At 52.8% G+C, this 25,401-nt stretch overlaps 2 protein-coding genes across 2 annotated transcripts; one reads left to right on the top strand and one right to left on the bottom strand.

The window, feature by feature from the left end:
• Window positions 1–8,263: 8,263 nt before the first annotated feature.
• On the bottom strand, window positions 8,264–14,221 carry LOC115409138 (ankyrin repeat and MYND domain-containing protein 2-like). The gene is made up of 10 exons (XM_030120136.1): window positions 14,155–14,221; window positions 13,210–13,274; window positions 11,944–12,082; window positions 11,187–11,285; window positions 10,951–11,111; window positions 10,676–10,890; window positions 9,705–9,828; window positions 8,721–8,849; window positions 8,522–8,642; window positions 8,264–8,436 (listed from the first exon to the last, which is right to left on the bottom strand). Exons 1-10 carry the CDS (start codon window positions 14,219–14,221, stop codon window positions 8,264–8,266), a joined length of 1,293 nt encoding a protein of 430 aa, XP_029975996.1.
• A 1,153-nt stretch (window positions 14,222–15,374) lies between these two features.
• Window positions 15,375–22,028, top strand: bzw2 (basic leucine zipper and W2 domains 2). The gene is made up of 12 exons (XM_030120135.1): window positions 15,375–15,389; window positions 16,547–16,617; window positions 16,742–16,918; window positions 18,462–18,565; window positions 18,649–18,714; window positions 18,785–18,920; window positions 18,997–19,106; window positions 20,403–20,573; window positions 20,644–20,790; window positions 21,356–21,494; window positions 21,589–21,711; window positions 21,985–22,028. Exons 2-12 carry the CDS (start codon window positions 16,554–16,556, stop codon window positions 22,026–22,028), a joined length of 1,281 nt encoding a protein of 426 aa, XP_029975995.1. The 5' UTR covers window positions 15,375–15,389; window positions 16,547–16,553.
• Window positions 22,029–25,401: the final 3,373 nt, after the last annotated feature.

Genomic DNA, 25,401 nt, shown 5'->3' with positions numbered 1-25,401 from the left:
GATTTGAGCTGCCCTCCTGGGTGGGATTAAAATTTAGCTTGGGCTTAAAGCATGACGGATCTGGCAACCTCCTCTGGTGGACCGCAGACGCACCAGAGGCGGTGTGAGAGACAGGGACAGGGATTCAGTACCGGAGCTGGACCAGAGCCACTGCGAGCCCGGCGTAAAGGGAGGACAAGAAGAAGACTCCCCTCCAGAGTGTCAGGACTCCCAGTCCAGATTCCCCTGGTCCTGGTCCTGGTCCTGGTCCTGGTCCTGGTCCTGGTCCAGATTCTCCTGGACTTTGTAGTGTTAGAGTTAACAGTCACTGTAACAACAATTCAATCCTGGTCTGTCCAGATGAATGTCTCCAGAATGTTCAGGGTGCACTGTTCTCCGTGTTCTCCAGGTTTAATGTTCAGGGTGCACTGTTCTCCGTGTTCTCCAGGGTCCTCTCTGTGGTGTCATCACTGGTGGACCACCCTGGTTTCCAGTGTTTCTGCTGTTTCCATGGAGACCGGTTTTCTAGATCTTGTCATTTACGCAGAGCTCTTCTGAAACATGAATGCTGAATTAAAGGTTTTCAGTTTAACATGGTCCCTGAAACGAGGTCTTATCGTCTTCATACAGACAGATTTTGATCCAACTAGAAAGAGGATTTCTTCATGAGTAATCTCTGTGATCTGACTGTACCGAGAGAAGACAGACACTTTGATCTCAGAGGGACATTCTAGAACGGTGGACGTTGTTTCCAGATGTGAGACACTCTGTCCAACCTCTGGAAGCAGAACGAGGTCCAGAGTCACAGCTGCTCTGGAAGGAAGGGATCTAGTGACAGAGGGGATCTACTGAAGGGAGGGGATCTAGTGAAGGAAGTCATCTAGTGAAGGGAGATGACTGTGTTCTTCCTGCATATGTTGACGTGCTCACTTCAGAGTTTTTGGCGAGCGTTTACTACCTCGAGGTGCACAAGTAGAGCAAGTTCACTCACGCCCTAAAAACGTGTGAGTGCTCGCTTCAAACTCTAAATAAACAAATAAAACTCGTCTAGAAAAAAATCTGTGTCCCTTTGGGGGCTCCATATGATCTACCAAAGGAAGGTGATCTACTGAGTGGAGGAGATCTACTGAAGTTGGTGATCTATAGAGGGAAGGGGATCCATTAAAGCAAGGCGATCTAGTTAATGATGGCGATCTATTGAATGGAGGAGATCAACCGAAGCACGGTGATCTATTAAAGGAAGGAGATCTACTGGAGGATGATCTACTGAAAAAAACAGCCTCAAACTTCAAACCTGTGGAAGCTGATCGGCTTCGGGCTAAAAATAACACAGCCTGTCCATTTAGTGGTGTTTTTTTACTTCATAACCCAGACTGATTTGTCCGCTGCTCTTTCTGCTGTAATGTCAGATATTTATTCATCCCTTTCTCCACAGACATGTCCAACTCCATATCATCCTGTGTTTTCTCCTCTGTTCAGTCCAGATGACCCAGAAACAGTACTGTTTCCAGCAGATGAGCACAGCATGCTTTCTTCTGCTGCGGAGGCCAGGCTGCTGAGGGTCTCGGGTCTGAACCCTGAGGCCCGGCGGGCGGATCGAGTCTCCTGCTGACTGGAAGCAGTCCTGATGGGAGCTTCCCGGGGCTCACAGCCTTCAAAGGTGTGATGTCTCGGCGCGGTAACCACAGGATTACTACGCTCTCTGTGAACAGAGTCCACATCCTGCCAAACCCTCTGCCCCTCTTTGACTCCAACAAACAAATCCCCGGACGAGAAGTTCACACGTCGCTAAAAGAAAGGATTAGAGCGCGCTCACTGACTGCGCCGGATTCCTTCAAAAATCATGAAAGTAGCATCACAAAAAGGTGTCAGGAAGCCGTGCGGTAACAGCCCCGACCAGAACGAGCAGAAAACCCTCGGGAGACAATGGGCCGCCGCGGCCGGGCCCCCCCGCCGTACACTTAATCTCCCCTTTCCCTATATTGTGAATCATGTGAGTTTTGTCGGCTATACATCAAAGAGACAGCAGCAGCCACATCAAAAGCCGCAGAAATTCACGGTCTGCAAACATACTATATAAAAAGTCCAAAACAGGATCATACAATGGTGCGTTTGTTGAGTTGTCCCGGGGCCCGGAGCCGCCGCTCGCTGTCAATAGCTGCCAGAAGTCAAAGAGAGGTTAATGTCTGTGCTGCGGACACACCTGCTTCTCTTTCAGGCCGGATGTTAGCGGAGGATGCTCACTCCGCCACAGCGCTCAGAAAACCCTGGCCACACAAAGACGGTGTGTGTTTCAGCAGATCGCAGGTCCTCCTTCCCTCCCGGGAAAGACAAAAGAGAAGGAACGTCGCGGCTCTCACACCGTTCATGAAGTGCAGGAACAGACCACGGCCCCCGTCGGTCCGTCTGTATCTGTTCCTGCAGCAGCCTGGTTCCCCTCCTGCTCGCTTCGAGACGTCGCCAGGTTTTATGAACAGGAACAGCAGACGATTTCCAGAACATGTTGGAGCACAGTGGAGGAACGGCAACGTGTCCAGAACAAACACTGAGAGTGTCTTACCGTCTCGCCTGTCTCTGGTCTTGTTCAGTCTCCTCAGCCCGGGTTCTTCCTGGGTTTCTTTAGGACAGTAATCCTTTTTACTGCCCATTTCAAATCTCTACCTGATCCTCAAAAAACTCTGTAGAGCTGAAGACCGTATTGAGTCTGCTTTTGGATTCAGGAGCACCTCATTGGGGAAGTCTTGTCTGTAGTATGAAGGTACGGTACAGTACGGTACGGAACCGAGCCGTACTGTGCAGTACCACACCGAACCGTATGGCATGGTATGGTTTCTCACTGTGTTTACATGGCTTGTGGATACTTCTGAAAGCACCGTACCTAAAACGGTACTCTTCCATTGCCAATTGTTGGTGTTCTCGTCCGAAAGTGGTTTTGTTAGCTTGGTTTTTTTTTTTGGCCCTCTGTAGATCCCTGGTTTTTAGACACGCCTCTCCATCACAGGAGGTTCAGGACGGTGCTGTTGGGAATCCTCGAAGCATCCGAGGAGAGGCCGACTTTTCATGGTTACTATTAACTGTTGATCACAGTTTGTTCACCAACGTTCACCAAGCCTGACACCGAGTTGGAAGAAAGCGAACAAAGATTCATCTTTCAGGATTTTCAGCTTCCGTAACAAAAAGTACCTCCGTTTGACTGAAGGAAGAAATGAATGAATCAGAGATCAGACTGACACACACACACACACACACACACACACACACACACACACACACACAGCCTGCAGACAGAAGCAGATGAAAGGTGGCGGCTGCTGGTTCTTGGCCGGGTCTCGGGTGTCTCCGGGGGTCTTCAGGTGTCTTCACACAGTCCTCCAGCATCCGATAGCCTTGTTGTTTCCTCCATGAGGTCACTTCTGCAGCGGCAGGCTCTCGGGTTACCGCTGCACACAGACGCTGCTCCTCGCTCAGGTGACGGAGGGATCCGGAGGGAAGAAGCTGCACAAGTTCCAGATGAAGATCAGATGTTTACGGTTTAATCCCACCAGATCCCGCCTCTCCTGTGTTCCCCTCGTGCTCCCTGTCCTTCATTCTTTCACCCTTCCCCTTCCCTCTGATCGATATCAATAAACTGTGAAACTCTGACTCTGTGTATTTCATCTGGTTCGTATGCTTGAGTGCAGGCAGCTGATGAAGAGCTGCAGAGCTGCTGTCTCTGTCCTGCTCACTAATGTCACACAAACTGCAAAATCACTAAAATGCTTTCCTTCCTCTCAGAGTTGCTTCCTGTTAAATTCATTTAATGACTGAAAATACATCAGGACCTGTTCATTCTTCCTGAGCACTGCAGCTGTTTCCACGGTTTGATCCCCTCAGATCGGCTGTTACAGCTCTGAAGGACAAACTGTTGTTCTGCTATAATGTTATAAAGCGACTACCTGGGTGTCAGGCGTCTTGCCGGGCGTCTGAACGGACTGAATGAGCTCACCGTCATGATGTATGTGTGTGTCCATTATCCAAATCATACACAACCCAGACAAAGCCTCTCTGCACCTTTATCCTGCTGAAACTTTGCCCCGGAGACCCGAGGCGTCTGCTGACGAGCCTTTCCCAGGGCCTTCTGACAAAGACTTCACTCCAAGGCTCCATGTCGCCCCTTTGATAGCACTGAAAATAAATCCACTCCAGAAGTGTTCCGCTCCGTCCATCATTGTTACAGAGAGACGGGAAACGAGCTCCAGTTACCCCAAAAAGCTGTGTTTGTCACATGGCGGAGCTGAGGCCGAGGCCGAGGGCCGGCGGAGGGAAGCGGACCTGGCGGGCCCGGAGGACGACTGTCAGCGTCACTCGATCCACCAGAGCAATCGCCGACTTTCACATCGCGCTACCTGGAAAGTTGAGACGAGCCCTTCGTCCACAGCGAGACTCCCTGCAGGGGGCGAAGGGGGGACGGTCGGGGGGAAACACGAGGAGTCCTGACGGCAGGACGGGGTCAGGGTTCTCCCGTGGGAGCGGAACAGAAACTCAAAGCATCGCCGAAGGAGGTCCGTCACGGGAGACAAACCGAGTCCTCGGTGTCTCTGTCGGTCCGTCACTCTGGACACGTGTCCATCAAACCACCAGCAGCTTCCACTGTCCTCACACATGGAACCCAAGTGGCGTGGAAGTGGTGCAGTGGTTGGTGCTCCCTCCTGACGGTCTGCCCGGGGATCTCTGGGACCGGGTAGCTCTGGGTGGATTTGAACGTTCTTCTTCTGCCATGTTGGTTCCAGATTATCGATGGCTGTCGGTTGACTTGAGGTGCTGGCGTCTCTTCACGGCTCATCTGGGACTGTCCTCGGCGACACAGCGGTCTGGGACTGTCCTTGGCAACACAGCGGTCTGGGACTGTCCTTGGCGACACAGCGGTCTGGGACTGTCCTCGGCGACACAGCGGTCTGGGACTGTCCTCGGTGACACAGCGGTCTGGGACCGGAGTGGACAGCCCAACACGTCCATCAGTTCCGGAAGATATCCGTCAGTACGCCAAGTTTCCATCCAAGAAACAGAACACAGCCTGAATGCTGAAATAAACGTACTGGTGAAGCTCCGTCCTGATCCGAGCCTCGAGACCTGATCAGTCTCATGTCAGTTTGTGAGTTTGGTCTCGGTTGGAGGACTACATGGTTCTGGTTCCTTCATTTTCAGCGTGAAACATGATTCAGTAGAACTTTATCAGTGGAAAGCTTGAAGTTCTTCTTTGGGTCATGATGAGCTGCAGACCTCTAAAGACTCATGTGTCCCCCTTCAAGATGCAGACCGACTCAGACCCAGAGAACCTCCAGCAGGGCCTGAGTCCACCTCAAGACTTTCTTCCAGGCAGGAGGCGGCCTGAGGGGATCAAACCGTGATCTGCCTCAGCTGGTTCCACAAGAAGCTGCTCACTTCTCATCAGAGTCCTTTGGAGACCTCTGAAGTTCCCTGGAGACCCATAGAGACCTCTTAGGACTCTTAGGGACCTCTGGAGACCCTCCCAGGCCCCTGAAAACACCTAGAGACCTCTGGATTCCTCTGGCCTGGGCTCATGCTGTCTCATCACAGCAGCAGGCCGATGCTGCCCTCTAGTGTCTGAACTCCAGAGTGAGCAGCAGGAGGATGTAGGGAAACGTGATCAGGAGGTCATGGAGTTCAACTGCTGCTTCTATTATATATATATATGTATGTATATATATATATATATATATATATATATATATATATATATATATATATATATATATATGTATATATATATATATATATATATATATATATATATATATATATATATATACGTATATATATATATATATATATATATATATATATATATATATATATATTAGGGGTGTAACGGTACACAAAAGCCACGGTACGGTACGTACCTCGGTGTAAGGGTCACGGTTCGGTACGTTTTTCGGTACAGTTGGGAAAAAGTAAAAAAAGCTCACAAATGTACCAGAACATTTTTCCCAAGCTTTCCCATGTGACACATTATTGGCCCAGTTTACATGGTGTTTTTTTTTTTCAATCCGATTGTAAACAATAGTATTAAACGCGAGTGTGTTCATGTACAGCATACAAAGCATCCACGATGAATCCTTGTTTACAAGGACCCTGTGACATGCGCACAAAGTCTCACGAGGAACTTGCAGGTCTTCCTCTCTGCAGCAGCAGTCCTCAGCGCCAAGCAGAGAGTTTTTATCTGCAGATATCTGCTCAAATAATGTCCCAACATCTCCATGATACCTGCTGAAGGAGCGCTGCTCCCCTGACCGCAGCACCGCCGTGCGGAGCAGCACGTCTCGGTGTGAGCTCTGCGCCGCATGCCGATGTTTCGAATTAACTGGTGCCCGTGTTAACTTGTGACCAATAATGACTAAAACATCTAGTCGTTCTGGCGAACGTCGGTTATCAACAGTCACAGTGACTGTATACGTTTAAAGTCTTTTGTGAGTCTTACTTTAACAACTGCTGTAATCAGCATGTGTTTACACAGACCTCCGCTGTCATTCGTTAACACGGGAACCAGTTAATCCATAACACCAGCCGGCGATCGCTCGTATTCTGCTATGGAGCTCTTTATACAACTCGCTGTTGCGCGATTTGGTTCCATCTCACCTCTCCAATGTTTTTTATGTCGGGGTTTTGTATTAAAAAAGTGTTTTTCCACCACCGTGGCGTTCTCTGCTGGTTTTTTGACTGTGCTGCTTCCTGTTTACTGGCACGTCACACGTCACTCCGTATGAGGGAACGCACTCGGAACAAATACTCTCCCGTTTAATCCGCTCCGCCACACGCTGCAGCTCTCATTCCGCTTGTACTTTCTTCTTTGTTTGTTCATGTTTGGACCTGCTTGTTGTACTTCTTCTTCTTCTGTGGTAATGGTGGTTGCCGGCAGCTTTTAGGCTCATTACCGCCATCTAAGGTTGGAATTTTTTTTTTTTTTTTTACTCACTGGTGTATTCGTCGTGTGATTGTGTGTGCCGAACCGTGACCCCCGTACCGTGACGGTACGGGACGAATACAAATACCGTTGCACTCCTAATATATATATACGTATATATATACATATATGTATGTAATTTTCCATTTTTTTAACTGAAGATGATGTTCCATTTCATCTGAAGAAAAATCTGCTAAATTCTTCATTTATTTATTTTAAACACAATGAGGATAAATTCAGGGTGAAACTTTGAAGTAACTGAATCTGTAGCTCTGATGTGTTCGAACCTTACTCCTGATTAAACAGTCAGGTGGGGATGAGTCTCACAATCCAGAACAGAGCCACGATGGTTCACAAGGAAGGTTTCCAGGGCCAGGACCATGATGCAGGTTCCCCGGACCATGACTGTTGCGGCGTGGGCCAGAGGCTGGAGTGGAAAACAAATGTCTTGCTCTCAGGAGGGGATGTGAGGTCTGGGGAACCCACAGGGCCTCAGGGACTGGATCAGGAGAAGAGAACGGAGCAGGTGTGTCCGACGCCAGGTAGGTGGTCTGATAACGACGCCGGGAGGTTCAGCCGTTGAACAGAAGCAGGAAGCGGCGGGTCCGGGAGGTGGGCTGAACAGAGGACCGGTAACGGCATGCTAATAAATCCAGCGGAGCAGAGAGTGAAGCCACACCGTGCCGCAATTTTACCGACTCGCCGCAGAAAAGAGAGCTGAGAACAGGAAGTGACCAGAGGTTTAATCCAGAGAGAGCAGCAGCTCACTGTTTGAATCTGTACAAAACCCAAAGAGCCTGAAAACCTTCATCACACTAAAACATCTTCATCTTCACCGTCAGAGTGCAGTAGACCTCTTCATCATGTGAAGACAAGCTGCGCCTGAAGAGGATTAATCACGTTCCTGAGCAGTTTTCCTTTTCCTCCACCGGAGCGTGAGCAGTGTGATCAGACTGCAGGGAAACGTCCAGAGTCACAAAGAAAGATCCTCACCGTACCGTCTCAACACTTCTAGAAACCAGTGAAACTCTTCATAAGACTATTAATACAAACCAAAATCAGTTTCAAAGTGCAGAACTGGTCTACATCAAACCTTCTCTCAAAATCTAAGTGGTGCTTTAGTTCCAGGAAGCTGAGAATGGTTTCTATGAGCGGCTGGACGGACACACGTCCAGCTCCTCATGTTGGCGCTCAGCGAGCATCACCGGATCCAGAAGATTCCAGTAAATCTTCCCTCAGCGGCGGCGCCGGTCCACCCGTCCTGCCAGATCCTGGTGGACCGGGCCCACACGGAGACGCCGGTGCGACGGACGGCCTGCTGACTCAGTCCTGGCTGACCGGTGGGTCCCGCGGCTCCTGCGGCTCCTGGGGCGAGGCGGGCGGCCGGCTGAACAGCTCCGCCGGACAGCCGGCGGCGGCGGCCAGCTTCTCGTCCGCCCGCAGACACAGCTCCTGCAGGAAGTGAGCCGTCTCCGCCATCAGGTCGCTCTCGTCCTCTGAGGACCAAACGGAGACAGAGTCAGGAGACGGAGGCGGGCGGAGACGGAGACGGACGGACCGTTTCAGCGGCGGCCGGCAAACCTTTGAGCTCCTTCAGCCGGGGGGCGTGGTCCAGGCCGCCGTCCTGCTCCTGCAGCACCCTGCAGATCTTCTTGTGGGTGAACCAGTGCAGCTTCTGGCACACCGGGCTGCAGTAGGTCACCTGGGGACAGACAGGACGAGCTGGACACCTCTGGAGGACAGGCGGCGGGACGGGAGCGTTCAGAAGAGGCGGACTCACGGCTCTGCAGAGGGAGCACCTCTGCTCTGCTCCCTTCTCCCCACAGGTGGCGCAATAATCAGCGTCTACGAAGGTCATCTGGCCCGTCAGAGCCTGGGTCAGCACGGAGAAGGCGGTGGGGTCGCTGCCCTGCGGGGGACACCTCCACCTGTTAGGGTCACTCCACCACCTGTTAGGGTCACTGCTCCACCTGTTAGGGTCACTGCACCACCTGTTAGGGTCACTGCTCCACCTGTTAGGGTCACTGCTCCACCTGTTAGGGTCACTGCACCACCTGTTAGGGTCACTGCTCCACCTGTTAGGGTCACTGCACCACCTGTTAGGGTCACTCCACCACCTGTTAGGGTCACTGCTCCACCTGTTAGGGTCACTCCACCACCTGTTAGGGTCACTGCTCCACCTGTTAGGGTCACTCCACCACCTGTTAGGGTCACTGCTCCACCTGTTAGGGTCACTCCACCACCTGTTAGGGTCACTGCTCCACCTGTTAGGGTCACTCCACCACCTGTTAGGGTCACTGCTCCACCTGTTAGGGTCACTGCTCCACCTGTTAGGGTCACTGCACCACCTGTTAGGGTCACTGCACCACCTGTTAGGGTCACTCCACCACCTGTTAGGGTCACTGCACCACCTGTTAGGGTCACTCCACCACCTGTTAGGGTCACTGCTCCACCTGTTAGGGTCACTGCTCCACCTGTTAGGGTCACTCCACCACCTGTTAGGGTCACTGCTCCACCTGTTAGGGTCACTGCTCCACCTGTTAGGGTCACTCCACCACCTGTTAGGGTGGTTCCACCCAGTAACCCGGCTGCAGCACAGCCTTTCCTGCTGGACCCTGGAAGAAAACTAAAGTCTGGAGCAGTTGTTTCCTGTAAAAGATGAGCCGGCCAGAGCCTCCACCCTCAGCCCTCCTCCACCCTCAGCCCTCCTCCACCCTCGGCCCTCCTCCACCCTCAGCCCTCCTCCACCCTCTCCACCCCCGACCTCTCCGGCCCTCACCAGCTGCTGCAGGAGCGTGGCCTCGCAGTACGGGAACTTCCTGATGCAGTCCCGGATGAACCTCTCCTGGTACTGAGGGAAGCCATCACTCTCTCTGCCCCGCAGCAGGCTGGGAAGACACAGGACATCCAGACACTACGCCGTCAGACGGCTGGAGGACGGACAGACGTCTGGACTAAAGACAGGAACCGTCTCTGATGGACTAGTCCAACCTCAGAGGGAGAACAGCAAGCAGCAACTGGACGATCAGAGGACTGAAAAAATGAATCAGACGGACGGACGGAGGGAGGGAGGGTTGGATAGAAGGATGGGTGGATGGATGGATGGATGGATGGATGGATGGATGGATGGATGGATGGATGGATGAGTGGATGGATGGATGGATGGGTGGATGGATGGATGGGTGGATGGATGGATGAATGGGTGGATGGATGGATGGATGGATGGATGGATGGATGGGTGGATGGATGGATGGATGGATGGATGGATGGGTGGATGGATGGATGGATGGATGGATGGATGGATGGGTGGATGGATGGATGAATGGGTGGATGGATGGATGGATGGATGGATGGATGGGTGGATGGGTGGGTGGGTGGGTGGATGATGGATGGATGGGTGGGCTGGATGGGTGGGTGGGTGGATGATGGATGGATGGATGGATGGATGGATGGATGGATGGATGGATGGATGGATGGGTGGGTGGATGGGTGGGTGGACAGACATTTTCCTGATTGATTAAACAAGCGTCTGCATATCAACTACTGGAAATAAAAAATGTGACGTAAACTCCTATGATCCATCACAGCTGGAACTGAACCTGAAGATGAAGATGAAAATGAAGCTGAAGCTAAAGATGAACATGAACATGAAGCTCAGGCCGAAGCTGTAGATAAAGCTGAAGCTGAAGCTGAAGCCGGCGGCGCCCCGGCCCGCCCCGCCCCTCTCTGCCTCACCTCTTGAGCAGGGCGTCCAGCGTGTGGTCCTGCCTCTGCAGGAAGGCCTCACACTTGTGCAGCACGCAGCTGAGGTAGTGCATCTTCATGGCCAGCACCTCGTTCGTGCCGCGCTGCTTCACGCACTGCTCGCACAGCAGCTCCATCACCCGGGAGCACTTCTGCAGCGCCGCCGCGTCCACCAGCAGGGGGCTCTCCTTCACCAGCATGACGATCTGCCGGGCGCAGCGAGGCGTCACGCGCCGCCTGACCCCGGGGGTCGGGCCGGGCCTCACCTTGACCGGGTTCAGGTTGGTGGTCATGATGATCCTGTGCAGGGGCTCGGCCAGGCGGGGGGGCAGCTGGGGCTCGCTCTCCTGGCCCTGCGGCCGGGTGTAGTACTCCAGCCTCGCCCGCGAGAAGAAGTTGTTGATGACGGTGACGCACTCGTGCTGCCCTGCAGGAGCGTTTCAGCGTCACACGTCTGCACAGATGTTCGCCGCGGCGCCACGCCGGACTCCGCCCGTCTCACCTACGAACGCCGCCATCTGAGCGGCGGTGCGGCCCACCGAGTTCACCAGGTCGGTGTCGGCTCCCGCGTCCAGCATCATGGAGGCGATGTCCGCCTTGCCTGGACACAGCGGAGGGTCTGTGTGTGAGTTCAACGCCACCGAGTGCTCTTCGGCAACGGAAACATCATGTGATCCTGACGCCGCTCTGCTGCTACACGACACTTTGGAAGAGAAGCTTGTGCCTGACTGGCTGGGTCTCACATTCTTTTTCTCGTTCCCAGTGACTCAATTCCAAGGAATTGTTTGGCTCCTTGACGATTCTGCTTATCAGTTCCGCTGTGCGCGTGATGACGGAACGTGTGGAGCGTAGCGCTGGGCTCAGCCGGCTCCCAGCAGCCACGGCCCGGCTCCGGGGGGCCACGGAGACCATCATGAGATACACAGACTCCGCTTTGGGCCTGTTGATACTTGGGAAGTAATTCAACTAATTTCTTCTTTTTGATGAGACTGGATATTGTTTTCTTCTTCAGGATGAAGATGTTAAAGAGTTTATACAAACACCCATTTATATTATTTCATTTCTCACTCAAGGAAAATCAATAAGGAATCGTATCGATAAGCAGTATCGGTAATGGAATCGCCAAATTCTTAACGATTCCCATCCCTACGCAGAGTCGACTCACGCCAATGGCTGCGGTTCTCTCCGGTGACACCGGGTGGCGCTGTGCCCTGTGTGTGTGTGTGTGTGTGTGTGTGCAGGGTGTGTGTGGGGTTTACCTGAGAGGCCTGCGAACATGAGCGCCGTGTAGCCGTACTCGTGCTGGTTGCAGTTGACGTCGGCGCCGCGCTGCAGCAGCAGGCGACACACGTCGGCCTTCCCTTTGTAGGCGGCGTGCATGAGGGGAGTCATGCCGTACTGGAAACACACACACACACACACACACACACACACACACACACACACACACACTGAACAGAGTCAGCCAGTGGCTGGGAATCAAGCCGTCAGATTTCTTTTTCTTTTTTCAACATCACGCTGCAGAGGCTCTGGACGGCTGCAGCTCCTGTCGGTGGTTCACTTCCTGTCGGAGGCCTGGGGACGGATCAGATCCAACACTTGTCTTGGAGTGTTTGGAGTGGCCCTCCTGCAGGAAGCCACACCTGACAGAGACACAGCCAGTCCACTGCAGCTGCTGTCCTCCAGCCTCTCTGTCCTCCACAGGTGACGCCTCCACAAAGGACACAGCTGCTGCACTGGAGGAGGAGGAGGAGGAGGAGGAGGAGGAGGAAGAGGAGGAAGAGGAGGAGGAGGGAGAGGAGGAGGAAGAGGAAGAGGGAGAGGAGGAGGAGGAGGAGGAAGAGGAAGAGGGAGAGGAGGAGGAGGAAGAGGAAGAGGGAGAGGAGGAGGAGGAGGAGGAGGAGGAGGAGGAGGAGGAAGAGGAGGAGGAGGGAGAGGAGGAGGAAGAGGAAGAGGGAGAGGAGGAGGAGGAAGAGGAAGAGGGAGAGGAGGAGGAGGAGGAGGAGTAGGAGGAGGAGGAGGAAGAGGAGGAGGAGGAGGAGGAGGAGGAAGAGGAGGAAGAGGAGGAGGAGGAGGAGGAGGAGGAAGAGGAGGAGGAAGAGGAGGAGGAGGGAGAGGAGGAGGAAGAGGAAGAGGGAGAGGAGGAGGAGGAAGAGGAAGAGGGAGAGGAGGAGGAGGAGGAGGAGGAGGAGGAGGAGGAGGAAGAGGAGGAGGAGGAGGAGGAGGAGGAAGAGGAGGAGGAAGAGGAGGAGGAGGGAGAGGAGGAGGAAGAGGAAGAGGGAGAGGAGGAGGAGGAGGAGGAAGAGGAAGAGGGAGAGGAGGAGGAGGAAGAGGAAGAGGGAGAGGAGGAGGAGGAGGAGGAGGAGGAGGAGGAGGAGGAAGAGGAGGAGGAGGGAGAGGAGGAGGAAGAGGAAGAGGGAGAGGAGGAGGAGGAGGAGGAGGCGGAGGAGGAGGAGGAGGAGGAGGAGGAGGAGGAGGAGACAGCAGGACTGTGGGTTTGACAGAGGGACAGAGTCGTCCTCTACCTCGTCCAGACAGTTGATCCGGACTTGGCGGTCGGCCAGCAGCTCAGCGATCTCCTTCACCTCACCTGCAGAGGGAGCCAGTGTGTTAAAGCTCAGATCACTCGTTCATCAACATTCACCCCTTCATGCTGTGTCACAGTCACCAAGGAGCTTCCTGAAGCTCTCTACAGTGACTCCTCTCTTGTCTCTGCGCTGAAGGTAAAAACGTTCCGTCTACAGTAAAGCAGTCTTCATCAGGCTGCGGTGAGGAAGGACAGCGCTGAGAGAAAACAGGGCGGAGGTATCATCATGCTGGGAGGCTGCTCTGCTGCTTCTGCTCCTGGAAATGTCCCACGCTGTCAAAGTGAACTCAGTCCAGCTGCAACACAACATCTGCCTCTGCAAGAACTCCAACAATCCTCAAAGGCCCTGAAGGCAGCACGGCGCCGCCCTTCAGGCTGCAGCAGCGAGACGCCAGTCCAGCAGGACGTGTAAAGACCAGGCAGGAACCTGGACCACGTCCAGGGAGGGACCTGGTGGGTCTGCTGGCCAGATCCCTCAGGTCTCCAGATCCACTGACTCTGCTGCTGAGGATCTGTCCTCATGACAAATATGCTCCTAATGTCAGTACACACACACACACACACACACACACACACACACACACACACACACACACACACACACACACCAAAGCTCAGTACACAGGAAAACTAGATGAGGACCTGGTTCAGGACCCAGTTCAGGACCCGGTTCAGGACCCAGTTCAGGACCTGGTTCAGGACCCAGTTCAGGACCCGGTTCAGGACCCAGTTCAGGGCCTGGTTCAGGACCCGGTTCAGGACCCAGATGAGGACCCAGTTCAGGGCCTGGTTCAGGGCCTGGTTCAGGACCCGGTTCAGGACCCAGTTCAGGGCCTGGTTCAGGACCCGGTACAGGACCTGGTTGTGGACCTGGATCACTCACCGGTCTGGATGAGCTCCAGGATCTTCCTCTCGGAGGGGTTCAGGTCTCCTCTCTGGGGCGCAGCCATCACGAGCCACCAGGACCTCGACTGAAGCCTCACTGCCGGGGTGGGCTGAGTGCCGTCTGGGGGGGCAGAGGGGGAGGGGCCGGGGGACGGGACGGCGGAGGGGACCGGGGACCAGGGAGGGGACGAGGGAGGGGACAGGGGAGGGGCCGGGGGACGGGGGAGGGGCCTGTTCAACAGGAGGACGCCACTGTTCCACAACAGCAGAGAAGAGGAGGGTCTGCTGGAGGAACAGGTCTGGACTGGACACTGGTAACACACCAGTCCACATCTGGAGAGGTGGTCCGTCCAGTCCACATCTGGACAGGTGGTCCGTCCAGTCCACATCTGGACGGTGGGGCAGCAGGGGGCTGGTGGAAACAGAGCGGAGCTGAACTGAACCGGATCTGGATCAGGAGTTTCATTCTGTGCTGAGAAGATCCAACTGTCCTCAAACCAAACAGGGAAGTGTGTGAGGAGGCCAGGAGAACACACACACACACACACACACACACACACACTCCCAGGTCTGCCCCACACACACGCCTACACACTTATAGCAGCGGTGTCCAACCTGTGGCTCTGCAGCCTCACGGGGCCTCACCAAGCTTTCTCTTTATTCACACTCCAGAGTCTTTCTCTTTTTCCTCCTGGATTAAATGTCAAAATGCTGTGAAAGAAGGATGAGACTGTCAGACCAGGCTGTGGTGGAGTGTCTCCCATCCGCACCGACACTGAAGCTGGAATGACACGAGGTCAATAAAGCTATAAGGCAAAACATAATTAAATAAATAAACAAAGCTACAGCCAAAAAAGCAGTAAAAGAAACAGTTTTTTAATCTGAAAACCTACAAAGTGCACCTGTATTTGTTTCTATATTATTTTACATTTTCTTTTCTACAAATTAAATATCTCTGGATTGCATTTTCTTTTTATTTATTTACTTATTTATTGACACTTTTTAAAATGTCTTCATTATTTCCAGTCTTGCCTTTTTCTTCCTCTATTTCCTAAAGACTGAAACTTCCTAACAGGAATTACATAGTCTTTCTGTGTGTGTGTGTGTGTGTGTGTGTGTGTGTGTGTGTGTGTGTGTGTGTGTGTGTGTGTGTGTGTGGGGCTGAGCTGACTAAACATAGCAGCAGACAGACAGCAGGTCTGAGCCTCACTGCAGGAGCCTGAAGCTTCACTGGTAGGACCAGCCTCACACTGTCCTTTACTGTCTCCTACTGTCTCCTGTCTTCTACTGCCTTCTACTGTCTCCCACTGTCTCCTACTGTCTCCTACTGTCTCCTACTGTCTCCTACTGTCTCCTACTGTCTCCTACTCTCTCCTACTGTCTCCCACTGTCTCCTACTGTCTCCTACTGTCTCCCACTGTCTCCTACTGTCTCCTACTCTCTCCCACTGTCTCCTACTCTCTCCTACTGTCTCCCACTGTCTCCTACTGTCTCCTACTGTCTCCCACTGTCTCCTACTGTCTCCTACTCTCTCCCACTGTCTCCTACTCTCTCCTACTGTCTCCCACTGTCTCCTACTCTCTCCTACTGTCTCCCACTGTCTCCTACTGTCTCCCACTGTCTCCTACTCTCTCCTACTCTCTCCCACTGTCTCCTACTCTCTCCTACTGTCTCCCACTGTCTCCTACTCTCTCCTACTGTCTCCCACTGTCTCCTACTCTCTCCTACTGTCTCCCACTGTCTCCTACTGTCTCCCACTGTCTCCTAATGTCTTCTACTGTCTTCTCCTGCCCTGCTTTACTTTTCCTGAATATTTGTAAATGTTTATCAGGCGAGAGCAGCACACTGGACCGAAAAGAGAAGGATTGCTCGTGTGTGTGTGTTTGTGTGTGTGTGTGTGTGTGTGTGTGTGTGTGTGTGTGTGTGTGTACACTACAGGCAGTATCCGGTGACGGAGCAGCTGTTATGAATGAAGGTGACTCTGAGCGTACAGTTAATCAGAAGTTATTGAGCATTTCCTGATCACCTGATTGGATGGAAACACAGATCAGTTCAGGAAGTGGAAAAGCTGGTGTGATAGAGCCAGAGGACCGGTCTCTGCTCAGTCCAGCTGTGTTGCTCTCAGTGTTTATCCTCAACGATAAAATGAGATTAAGACGAGCAAAGAAACATCCAGCAGCTTCTGTGGAATCCATCATGGAGAAATGGAGGGAAAAGCTCCACGGAGCACGAAGGAGACGAGAGCTTCAGCCAATCACAGCCGAGGGTCTGACTGGAACACCAGATTAAATCTGACTGTAACAGAAGTCCAGATTAGAGTTGATGAATGAATCCAGTCTTTGGAGGACCCTGGTGGACTCACTGCTGGTCTCCTTTCTGCCTGGTTTCAGAACTTGTATGAATTCTGGTAAGCAGCAGAAGCCGGTGCTCACAGGCCACAGGTTCAAGACCAGGAAGAGAGGTGAGTCATCCAGCTGAGTTTAGAGCCAGAGACTAGCTGATCCTACAGTCTGACTGAAGCTCAGTTTAGAGCCAGAGACTAGCTGATCCTACAGTCTGACTGAAGCTGCGTTCCTGTTTCCCAGATGAAAAGGAGAAGTTTGAGCCCACGGTATTTCGGGACACCATCGTCTCCGGCCTCAATGAAGCGGGCGGTGACCTGGACGCTGTAGCTAAGTTTTTGGACGCGACGGGCTCCCGCCTGGACTACCGTCGCTATGCCGACGCTCTGTTCGACATCCTCATCGCAGGGAGCATGCTGGGTGAGGATGAACAGTCTGGAGTGTCTGGAGAGAGAAATGAGCCACTTGGAGTTGAACTGAAGTAAAACACATTTCCTGAGTGCAGCGAAGGCAGCTGTCGTCTGATGATTAGAGAACTGAGCATTTTAGGGTTTTTTGGAGAAGAATACCTTAAAATGTTGACTGATCAGTATGTGAGAGCATGGAGTGGAGGTGTTTGCAGGCTGACTGACACCCTGGATCAATCCAGGTCTCAGACAAGGACAAAGAGATCACTGCCCTGTCAGATTAAGGCTGTAATTCCTGCTAATCAAAGAGATCTACTCACTAAGCAGCACAGCTCCTTCTCCTCACCCACAACAGCTGAACCAAGACACACAAGTGAAAGTGTATTTTCACTGAATCCAGGAACTTCCTGCAGCTTCAGCTGTTTGTACCGATCCAGAATCTCTGGGGAGGGGAGACTAGAGAGTAACTTTATTGTCAAAAACACAGAATATACTGTAAATCAACGACCGTCATTTGGCAAAAACATTAGTGAGAGTGGAATTTATCTGTTGACACACCGTCTTCAGTATCCAGAGCTGCTCTGTCCTGATCAGCTGAGTCAGACTTGTCCACTGCAGTCAGCTGATGGACGTCTGTCCTGATATTGGGCCGCAGGAGAAACTCAAAACTGCTAATCAGCTCGAGACAGCAGCTTCACGTCATGATGCTCCCTCCACCATACGTCACTCTCTGCTCACTCATCTCTCCCTGAATCCACTTCATCATAATCATCAATAATAACTGAGTGTTGAACAAGCTGGTAGCTACATGTTTAACATTAACTGTGGCTACATGTCTATCATTAGTTGGTTGCTACATTTTTAGCATTAGTTTGTAGCTATATATTTAGCATTAGCTGGTTGCTGCATGTTTATCTTTAGCTAGTAGTTACATGTTTAGCATTAGTTTGTAGCTATATATTTAGCATTAGCTGGTTTCCACATGTTTACCATTAGCTGATTGCTACATGTTTATCATTCACTGGTAGCTCCATGTTTAGCATTAGCTTGTAGCTACATATTTAGCATTAGCTGGCAGCTCCATGTTTGACATTAGCTGGTTGATACACATTTACCTTGAGCTGATAGCTACATGTTTAGCATTAGCTTATAGCTACATGTTTAGCATTAGCGTATAGCTACATGTTTATCAATGGCTGATAGCTACATGTTTACCATTAGCTAGTTGATCCATGTTTAGCATTAGCTTGTAGCTACATATTTAGCATTAGCTGTGGCTACATGTCTATCATTAGCTGGATGCTACATGTTTGCTGTTAGCTGGTAGCTACCTGTCTAGCATTAGCTGTGGCTACAAGTTGAGCATTAGCTGGTAGCTACATATTAGCACTGACCTGAATTACTTGGTGTAAAATGTTGGTTCATATTTTGCTGCTATCCAGTTTGTTATCCAGTATTCCTCTCTTCCATCATGAGTTAGCTGCTAATATTAGCATAGCCTCTGTGTCGTCTGCTGCGTCTCGCACTGACGTTGTCCCCACATGGCCTTCTGTCAGCTCCCGGCGGGACCCGGATCGACGAGGGCGACCGGACCAAGGCGGCGGCCCACTGTGTGTTCACGGCTGAGGAGAGCCATGCCGCTCTGCGCCTCTACGCTCAGGTACCCCCCGTCTCCACTTCCTGGACCACGCCACACCCCAAACCAACGGAGAGAAGACTTCCGGCTCTCTGCTCTCATTGCAGGTCTTCTATAAACTCATCAGGAGATACAAATATCTGGAGAAGGCCTTCGAGGAGGAAATCAAAAAGGTAGAAAGCTTCTGTTAGTTCCTGCATGTGGGTCTAACTGGCGCTCACGGCTCGCCGCCTGGTGTTGCAGCTGCTGCTCTTCCTGAAGGCCTTCAGCGAGTCAGAGCGGGCCAAGCTGGCCACGCTGACCGGCGTCCTGCTGGCCGGCGGGACGCTGCCGCCGCCCATCATCTGCAGCCTCTTCACGGAGAGCCTGGTCAAGGAGGGTCAGTTGTCTGCGATGAGCGGCGTGGCGCTGTTCACTTCAGAATGATCGGTAAATGGAATCTCGTGGCGTTGCAGGGATCTCTGCAGCCTTTGCAGTGAAGATGTTTAAAGCGTGGATCGCAGAGAGAGACGCCACCGCGGTTACCTCGTCGCTGAGGAAGGCCAATCTGGACAAACGACTTCTGGTAAGGACACACAGAGGCTGCGAGGGTTCCCCAGCAGGACAGGGGTTCCCCTCTCTGGAGGGAACGTTAGCGAGGAACCGTGAGCGGTGCTGCGCTCCAGGATTAGCTTGATCCCTGGAAATGGTTCACCTCCCAGCATCACGTCCTGTGTCGGTGGGTGTGGTGAGTTCCGCGCTGTGTTGAATTGTATCTTCCTGCCTGCTGCTGATTTGCATAAACTTTAACTCTATGCAAATGAGGAACGGGGTCCAGAGCACCAGAGCAACATGAAACTTTTGTAAAAAGCCTGAACCAAGCACCAACTTCCACTGGCAAAACATGAAGAGAACGCTGAAGTGCAGAAAATCTGTAATTCTGGCTAAATTCCAGCAGGGGGCGATGATGTTGGGTTCAAAAAGAGCCCGGGTCTCATTGGAAACATTCCAAAAATGTCGATTTTCAGAGCATAAATAAACATATAAAGTTTCAGAACATGTTCTGATCTCTGTCACTAGTTTCTACAAGCAAGTCGTCTTGTATGAATTACCCAATCACAGCGCCTCCTCTGTCCATGTGATGCGGTCATGTGACAGGCTGGACCAATCACATTAACATCTGGTTTCAAATGTTCAATAGACGTTCTGCTCAAATCCTCAAAGTGGGACTTCAGAGTGTTATGGGGACACCGTGTAAGTTTCGTCCATCTTTATAAACGGTCAGTGGTCTGAACCAGCAGGCCTGAAACCAAAAGACAGACTCAGCAGCCACACCGCTTATTTCTCATTTCAGATGTTTTCAGTAAAACTTTCTGCTGAACTGCTTTAGTAACAAAAGAGAGAGTTGACCGAGCCGCCATGTTGGTCTGTTCTGAACTCCAGGAGCAGACAGACCGCCAAACCACCGTCCGTCCAGTCAGCTTCAACTCTGAGCTGTGCTACATGCTACATGCTAAAGAGCTGCAGGGCTCACACACCACTGATGCTACATGCTACATGCTAAAGAGCTGCAGGGCTCACACACCACTGATGCTACATGCTACATGCTAAAGCGAGGTGGGGCTCACACACCAGTGATGCTACATGCTACATGCTAAAGAGCTGCAGGACTCACACACCAGCGATGCTACATGTTGAAGAGTGTCGGGGCTCACAAACCAGTGATGCTACATGCTAGATGCTACATGCTAAATGCTGAAGAGCTGCAGGGCTCACACCCCAGTGATGCTACCTGCTACATGCTAAAGCGAGTCGGGGCTCACACCCCAGGGATGCTACATGCGTTGGTGTTGATGGTGGTGTTTTCTGCTGGTGCCTTCAGGAGCTGTTTCCCGCCAACAAGCGGACGGTGGAGCACTTCTGCAGGTACTTCGGTGAGCGCGGGCTGACGGAGCTGGCGGACTTCCTGCGGCTGCAGCAGAGCCTGGGGACCCGGCGGGAGCTGCAGAGGGAGCTGCAGGAGCGCCTGTCACAGCGGCGTCCTCTGAAGGAGGTGACCCGTCTGCACGTCCTCCCCTCCCACGCCGCCGGGACGCCGACCTCTGACCCCCCGGTGTGTTCAGGTCGTGCTGTATGTGAAGGAGGAGATGAAGAGGAGCGAGCTGCCGGAGCAGGTGGTGGTGGGCCTGCTGTGGAGCTGCCTGATGAACGCCGTGGAGTGGAACAAGAAGGAGGAGGTGGTGACGGAGCAGGCCCTCAGACACCTCAAGGTCCGCCACACACACAGCGCCACACACACAGCGCCACACACACAGCTTCACACACAGCTTCACACACACAGCGCCACACACACAGCGCCACACACAGCTTCACACACAGCTTCACACACAGCGCCACACACACAGCGCCACACACAGCTTCACACACAGCTTCACACACAGCGCCACACACAGCTTCACACACAGCTTCACACACAGCGCCACACACAGCTTCACACACAGCTCGTTGCTTGTTTCCAGCTCATTTCTCTTCACCACAACATTCACAACAAAACTTGTCTGGATAAATCCTGAGAGGCTTCAACTCTTCCCCTGGAGAAGGTTCCCCGCGTCCCCCCAGTTCAGAAATACATCATTATTACAGCCTCCATTCCTCCTAAACCCACCATCATGTACCTGTATGGACATGTTCAACCTGTACCTACCTGTATGGACCGGTATGGACCTGTATCTACCTGTACTGACCTGTTTGACCTGTAATGACCTATATGGACCTGTATGAACCTGTACTGACCTGTACTGACCTGTACTGACCTGTGTCCTGGTGGCCTCCCAGCTGCACGCCCCCCTGCTGGCGGTGTTCAGCACTCAGGCTCAGTCGGAGCTGGTGCTGCTGCTGAAGATCCAGGATTTCTGCTACGACAACATCCGCTTCATGAAGGCCTTCTCCAGAATCGTGGTTCTCTTTTACAAAGGTCAGGACCTCCCACACACACTCCGCTGAGTCGGCGTGTCACTGCGTGTTCAGCCGCTCACCCTGTCCTCGCCTGTCCTCGCCTGTCCCCCCAGCGGACGTGCTCGGCGAGGAGGCCATCTTGAAGTGGTACCGAGACGCTCCGGCGGCCAGAGGGAAGAGCGTCTTCCTGGAGCAGATGAGGAAGTTTGTGGAGTGGCTCCAGAACGCTGAAGAAGGCCGGTCCACGTCTCCTCTGTCCACTGCTTCTGTCTCAGTCAGCAGGGTCCCGGTTCTGTGTAGTTCTAGGATCTGATGGGGAGGCCGGGCGAGTCTTCAGAGGAAACGCAGTACTGGGGTTTACTGTGAGGCTAAACGTTCATCAGATGTTTACATGGCGGCGTCTTCAGAGGCTGTCTCCACGTCCACCTGAGATCCAGACGTCTTCACAGCAGCTGAGAGAAGGCAGGACGACCAGAGGCCGGTCCTCATTCTACCTGTCCCTCCCACAGAGTCCGAGGACGAGGAGGACGAGGAGGACGAGGAGGAGGACTGAGAGACTCCCTGGACCCTGCTGTGAGACGGAGGCTTCAGGGTCCCAGACTGACCCCAGAACCCGCCCCCCCACGGTGTGTGTGTGTGTGTGTGTGTGTGTGTGTGTGTGTGTGTGTGTGTGTGTGTGTGTGTGTGTGTGTGTGTCTTTAAACAACCTGGTTTCCCTGTGAAATAAAGGCGATGTGGATCCAGACCGTGTTGGCTCTGATCATTCCAGACCGGCTGAATCCGGATCAGATCTCGTCCCAGACTCCATGTTTGCTCAGAATGATTTAATCAAGCGGACTGATCCCTGATCAGCCTGGAAGCTGCTGCTCTGTGGTGTTTAGTCCACAGTGAGCAGGAGATCAGTGCAGGAGGAATCATTCCACAGCCGCTGCTGCCCCCTGGAGGACCAGAGAGGTACTGTCCCCAGAGTCACTGGTTTCATCTGTTCTTCCCTGAATCAGTCACCCCTTCACTCACCATCAAATATTAAACACTGAGGACGACTTGGTATCATTCTCTATGTTTCTTTAACTTGACCCAGATTTAACAGAATTTCCCCTTATTTCACCATCTGGGATCAGTCTGGACTGGAGGACAGGGTCCAGCTGGATCAGTCTGGACTGGAGGACAGGGTCCAGCTGGATCAGTCTGGACTGGAGGACAGGGTCCAGCTGGATCAGTCTGGACTGGAGGACAGGGTCCAGGTGGATCAGTCTGGACTGGAGGACAGGGTCCAGCTGGATCAGTCTGGACTGGAGGACAGTGTCCAGGTGGATCAGTCTGGACTGGAGGACAGGGTCCAGCTGGATCAGTCTGGACTGGAGGACAGGGTCCAGCTGGATCAGTCTGGACTGGAGGACAGGGTCCAGCTGGATCAGTCTGGACTGGAGGACAGGGTCCAGCTGGATCAGTCTGGACTGGAGGACAGGGTCACCTGTAGTCCTGGACCACCTCTCCTCGGCAGTAACAGGGACCACCAGAAGAGCAGGTCCAGCTCAGGTCTTCCAGCAGCTGGAATAAACGATCCTGTCTTTAAGGTCCTCAGTTTGATCTGCTCATGGTTCCTCTGGTCCCGGAAGTTCTGGGTTTTGTTTTTGTTTTCTGCAACAGATTCAGAGTGATTTCAGTGAACGGCTGAGCCTCAGGGGAGCGACTCTCTACAGGATCTGGTCCTCCTGGTTTCTACTGGATCTGGCTCTCCGGGTTCTGGTGTGACCAAGATTCTACAGGATCTGATCTGACATGGTTCCTACAGGACCTGGTCTTCCCGGGTTCTGGTGTGACCAGGGTTGTCCAGGGTCTGGTCTGTTCTGGTTCAGGTTGTGGTCCAGGACTGACTGATCCAGGTCCATCTGGTCCAGAACCAGAGGGTTCAGGCTGCAGGGGAGCAGATTTAGCCAGGATTGTTCACTTTGTGATAGCAGCATGAAATTTGGTACAGATCCTCTTCAAACACGCAAAATTCCAAGATGGCCGCCCCCAAATCCAAGCTGTCCTCCCAGAAAGGTGTTTTCTCCTTAATAACTCCAAACGCATTGACGTTAAGCCTCATAACTGTATTGAAGTTGAATATGAAGTCGGGTCTTGCGGATATGTTGGTGCCAGCTCCACGTCTGTATCGCTTACCGTTCTTCAGATACAGCATGTAGAACTGGTCCAGAACCAGCAGAGCCACACAGTCCTCACACTGACTGTTGTTTAGTGAACATGGTTAAGCAGGGCCTCTGCAGTAGTCAGCAGAAAAGACGGAAGTTCAAAGATCACTGTATGACCTCCACCTGTTGACGGACTCAGAACTCACTGCTTTTTAGTCACAAACTAAACTGATTTGATTGATTTATTGATTAATTAACCAGAGTCTGGTTACCAGGCAGCAGTTTACAATGTTCACACTGAGACAAAATAAATCCGGTTTTTTTTCATCATAATTCTTGGAGGTGCTTTCTGGTCTGGAGCAGACTGAATCCTGGACCTGGTCTGGAGCAGACTGAACCCTGGACCTGGTCTGGAGTAGACTGAATCCTGGACCTGGTCTGGAGCAGACTGAATCCTGGACCTGGTCTGGAGCAGACTGAACCCTGGACCTGGTCTGGAGTAGACTAGCTCCACAGAACTCCATGGTAACTGATTTCAAAACATATCTCCCGTTCTCTTAATCCTACTGTATAGCAGCCGGGTCCTGGGTCAGCTGATCCACTATAACCCAGATATCCGGCTTAAAGCAGAATGATGCAACTTTTTTACCTCAATAAATCTCAGAATCCCTGTGGGGGGAAACAAAGACTTGTCACGGTGATTGGCCGGTCCCTCCACTCCCCCCGGGGTCTGTCCTGAAAACAGCTCTTGCAACATTCAGAGGAGCGACCCGACGACATCTCGCAAGAACAAACCTGCTTTACGGCGCTCATACAGGAGGACAAGGATAAAAGCGCGTGACACAAACATGAAACCCTCGCTAGCGTTAGCAGCGCCACCCCTAGGTGCTCCCGGATGGAAGAACCAAAAAGACAGAAAAAACCTTTGTCTGATGAGTGGAAGAAAAGGAAACGGGAGTGGGACGCTCTCTGCACGCGGGGGCGGGGTGCAGAACGTTTACGACAGTGAGCTTTCACAGGAGACCAGTAGGGGGAGCGCCAGAGCAACAGTTGCATAGTTCTGCTTTAACCCCTGATCCTGGTTTTGAGCATCAGGCTCCTGGACTGAGACCAGATCTAAAGTGAGGCCTTCAGGCCTGCTGAGTCTTCAGTACCATCAGATCAGCAGCACATGGCGTTCAGTGGAGGGCTCACATCAGTGACCTTTGACCTTTGATGACATTGGATCATGTTGAATCTGGGAGTTTCCGGTGGTTCCCTCCATGTGGAGGCAGTGAGTTCTGCCCGGGACTGGAGCGTCAGGCGGTTCCTGGTGGTTCCTGGTTCCTGGCGGTTCTGGTGGTGTGTTCTGGGAGTGTGTGTTCTGTGAGCCCAGCTGCCTCAGTGTGAGGCGGGCGCCACGCTGGCCGCACAGCCGGTTCCCTCGCGACTGTTTCCAGGTCGCCGCTAATCCTCCTCAAGCCTCTTTTCTCCCCGTGAGCCCTCTTAGCGACGCCTCCCTCCGCCGCGCCTCCCCTTCTGCGGCCATCTGGGCTCAGACGCTCCGGGTCGGACCGCCGGGCAGCGCTGGGATCTCTGCTGGGGACAGGTCTGCAGCGGCGAGCCGGGCGGAGGAGGAGGAGGAGGAGGAGGAGGAGGAGGAGGAGGAAGAGGGCAGCGGCTCGGGGCTCGTCTGCAGGCGGAGGAACCTTCTGGACGCGGGAATGTTTCCCCCATGAAACCCAAGGTACACACACACACACACACACACACACACACACACTCACACACGAAAGCAACAGCTGTGGCTCG

Source organism: Salarias fasciatus, chromosome 22 (genome assembly GCF_902148845.1).
Source record: "Salarias fasciatus chromosome 22, fSalaFa1.1, whole genome shotgun sequence".
NCBI lineage: Eukaryota > Metazoa > Chordata > Actinopteri > Blenniiformes > Blenniidae > Salarias > Salarias fasciatus.
The sequence above is the reverse complement of the archived record's forward strand: the minus strand, read 5'-3'. Positions and strand labels throughout refer to the sequence as shown.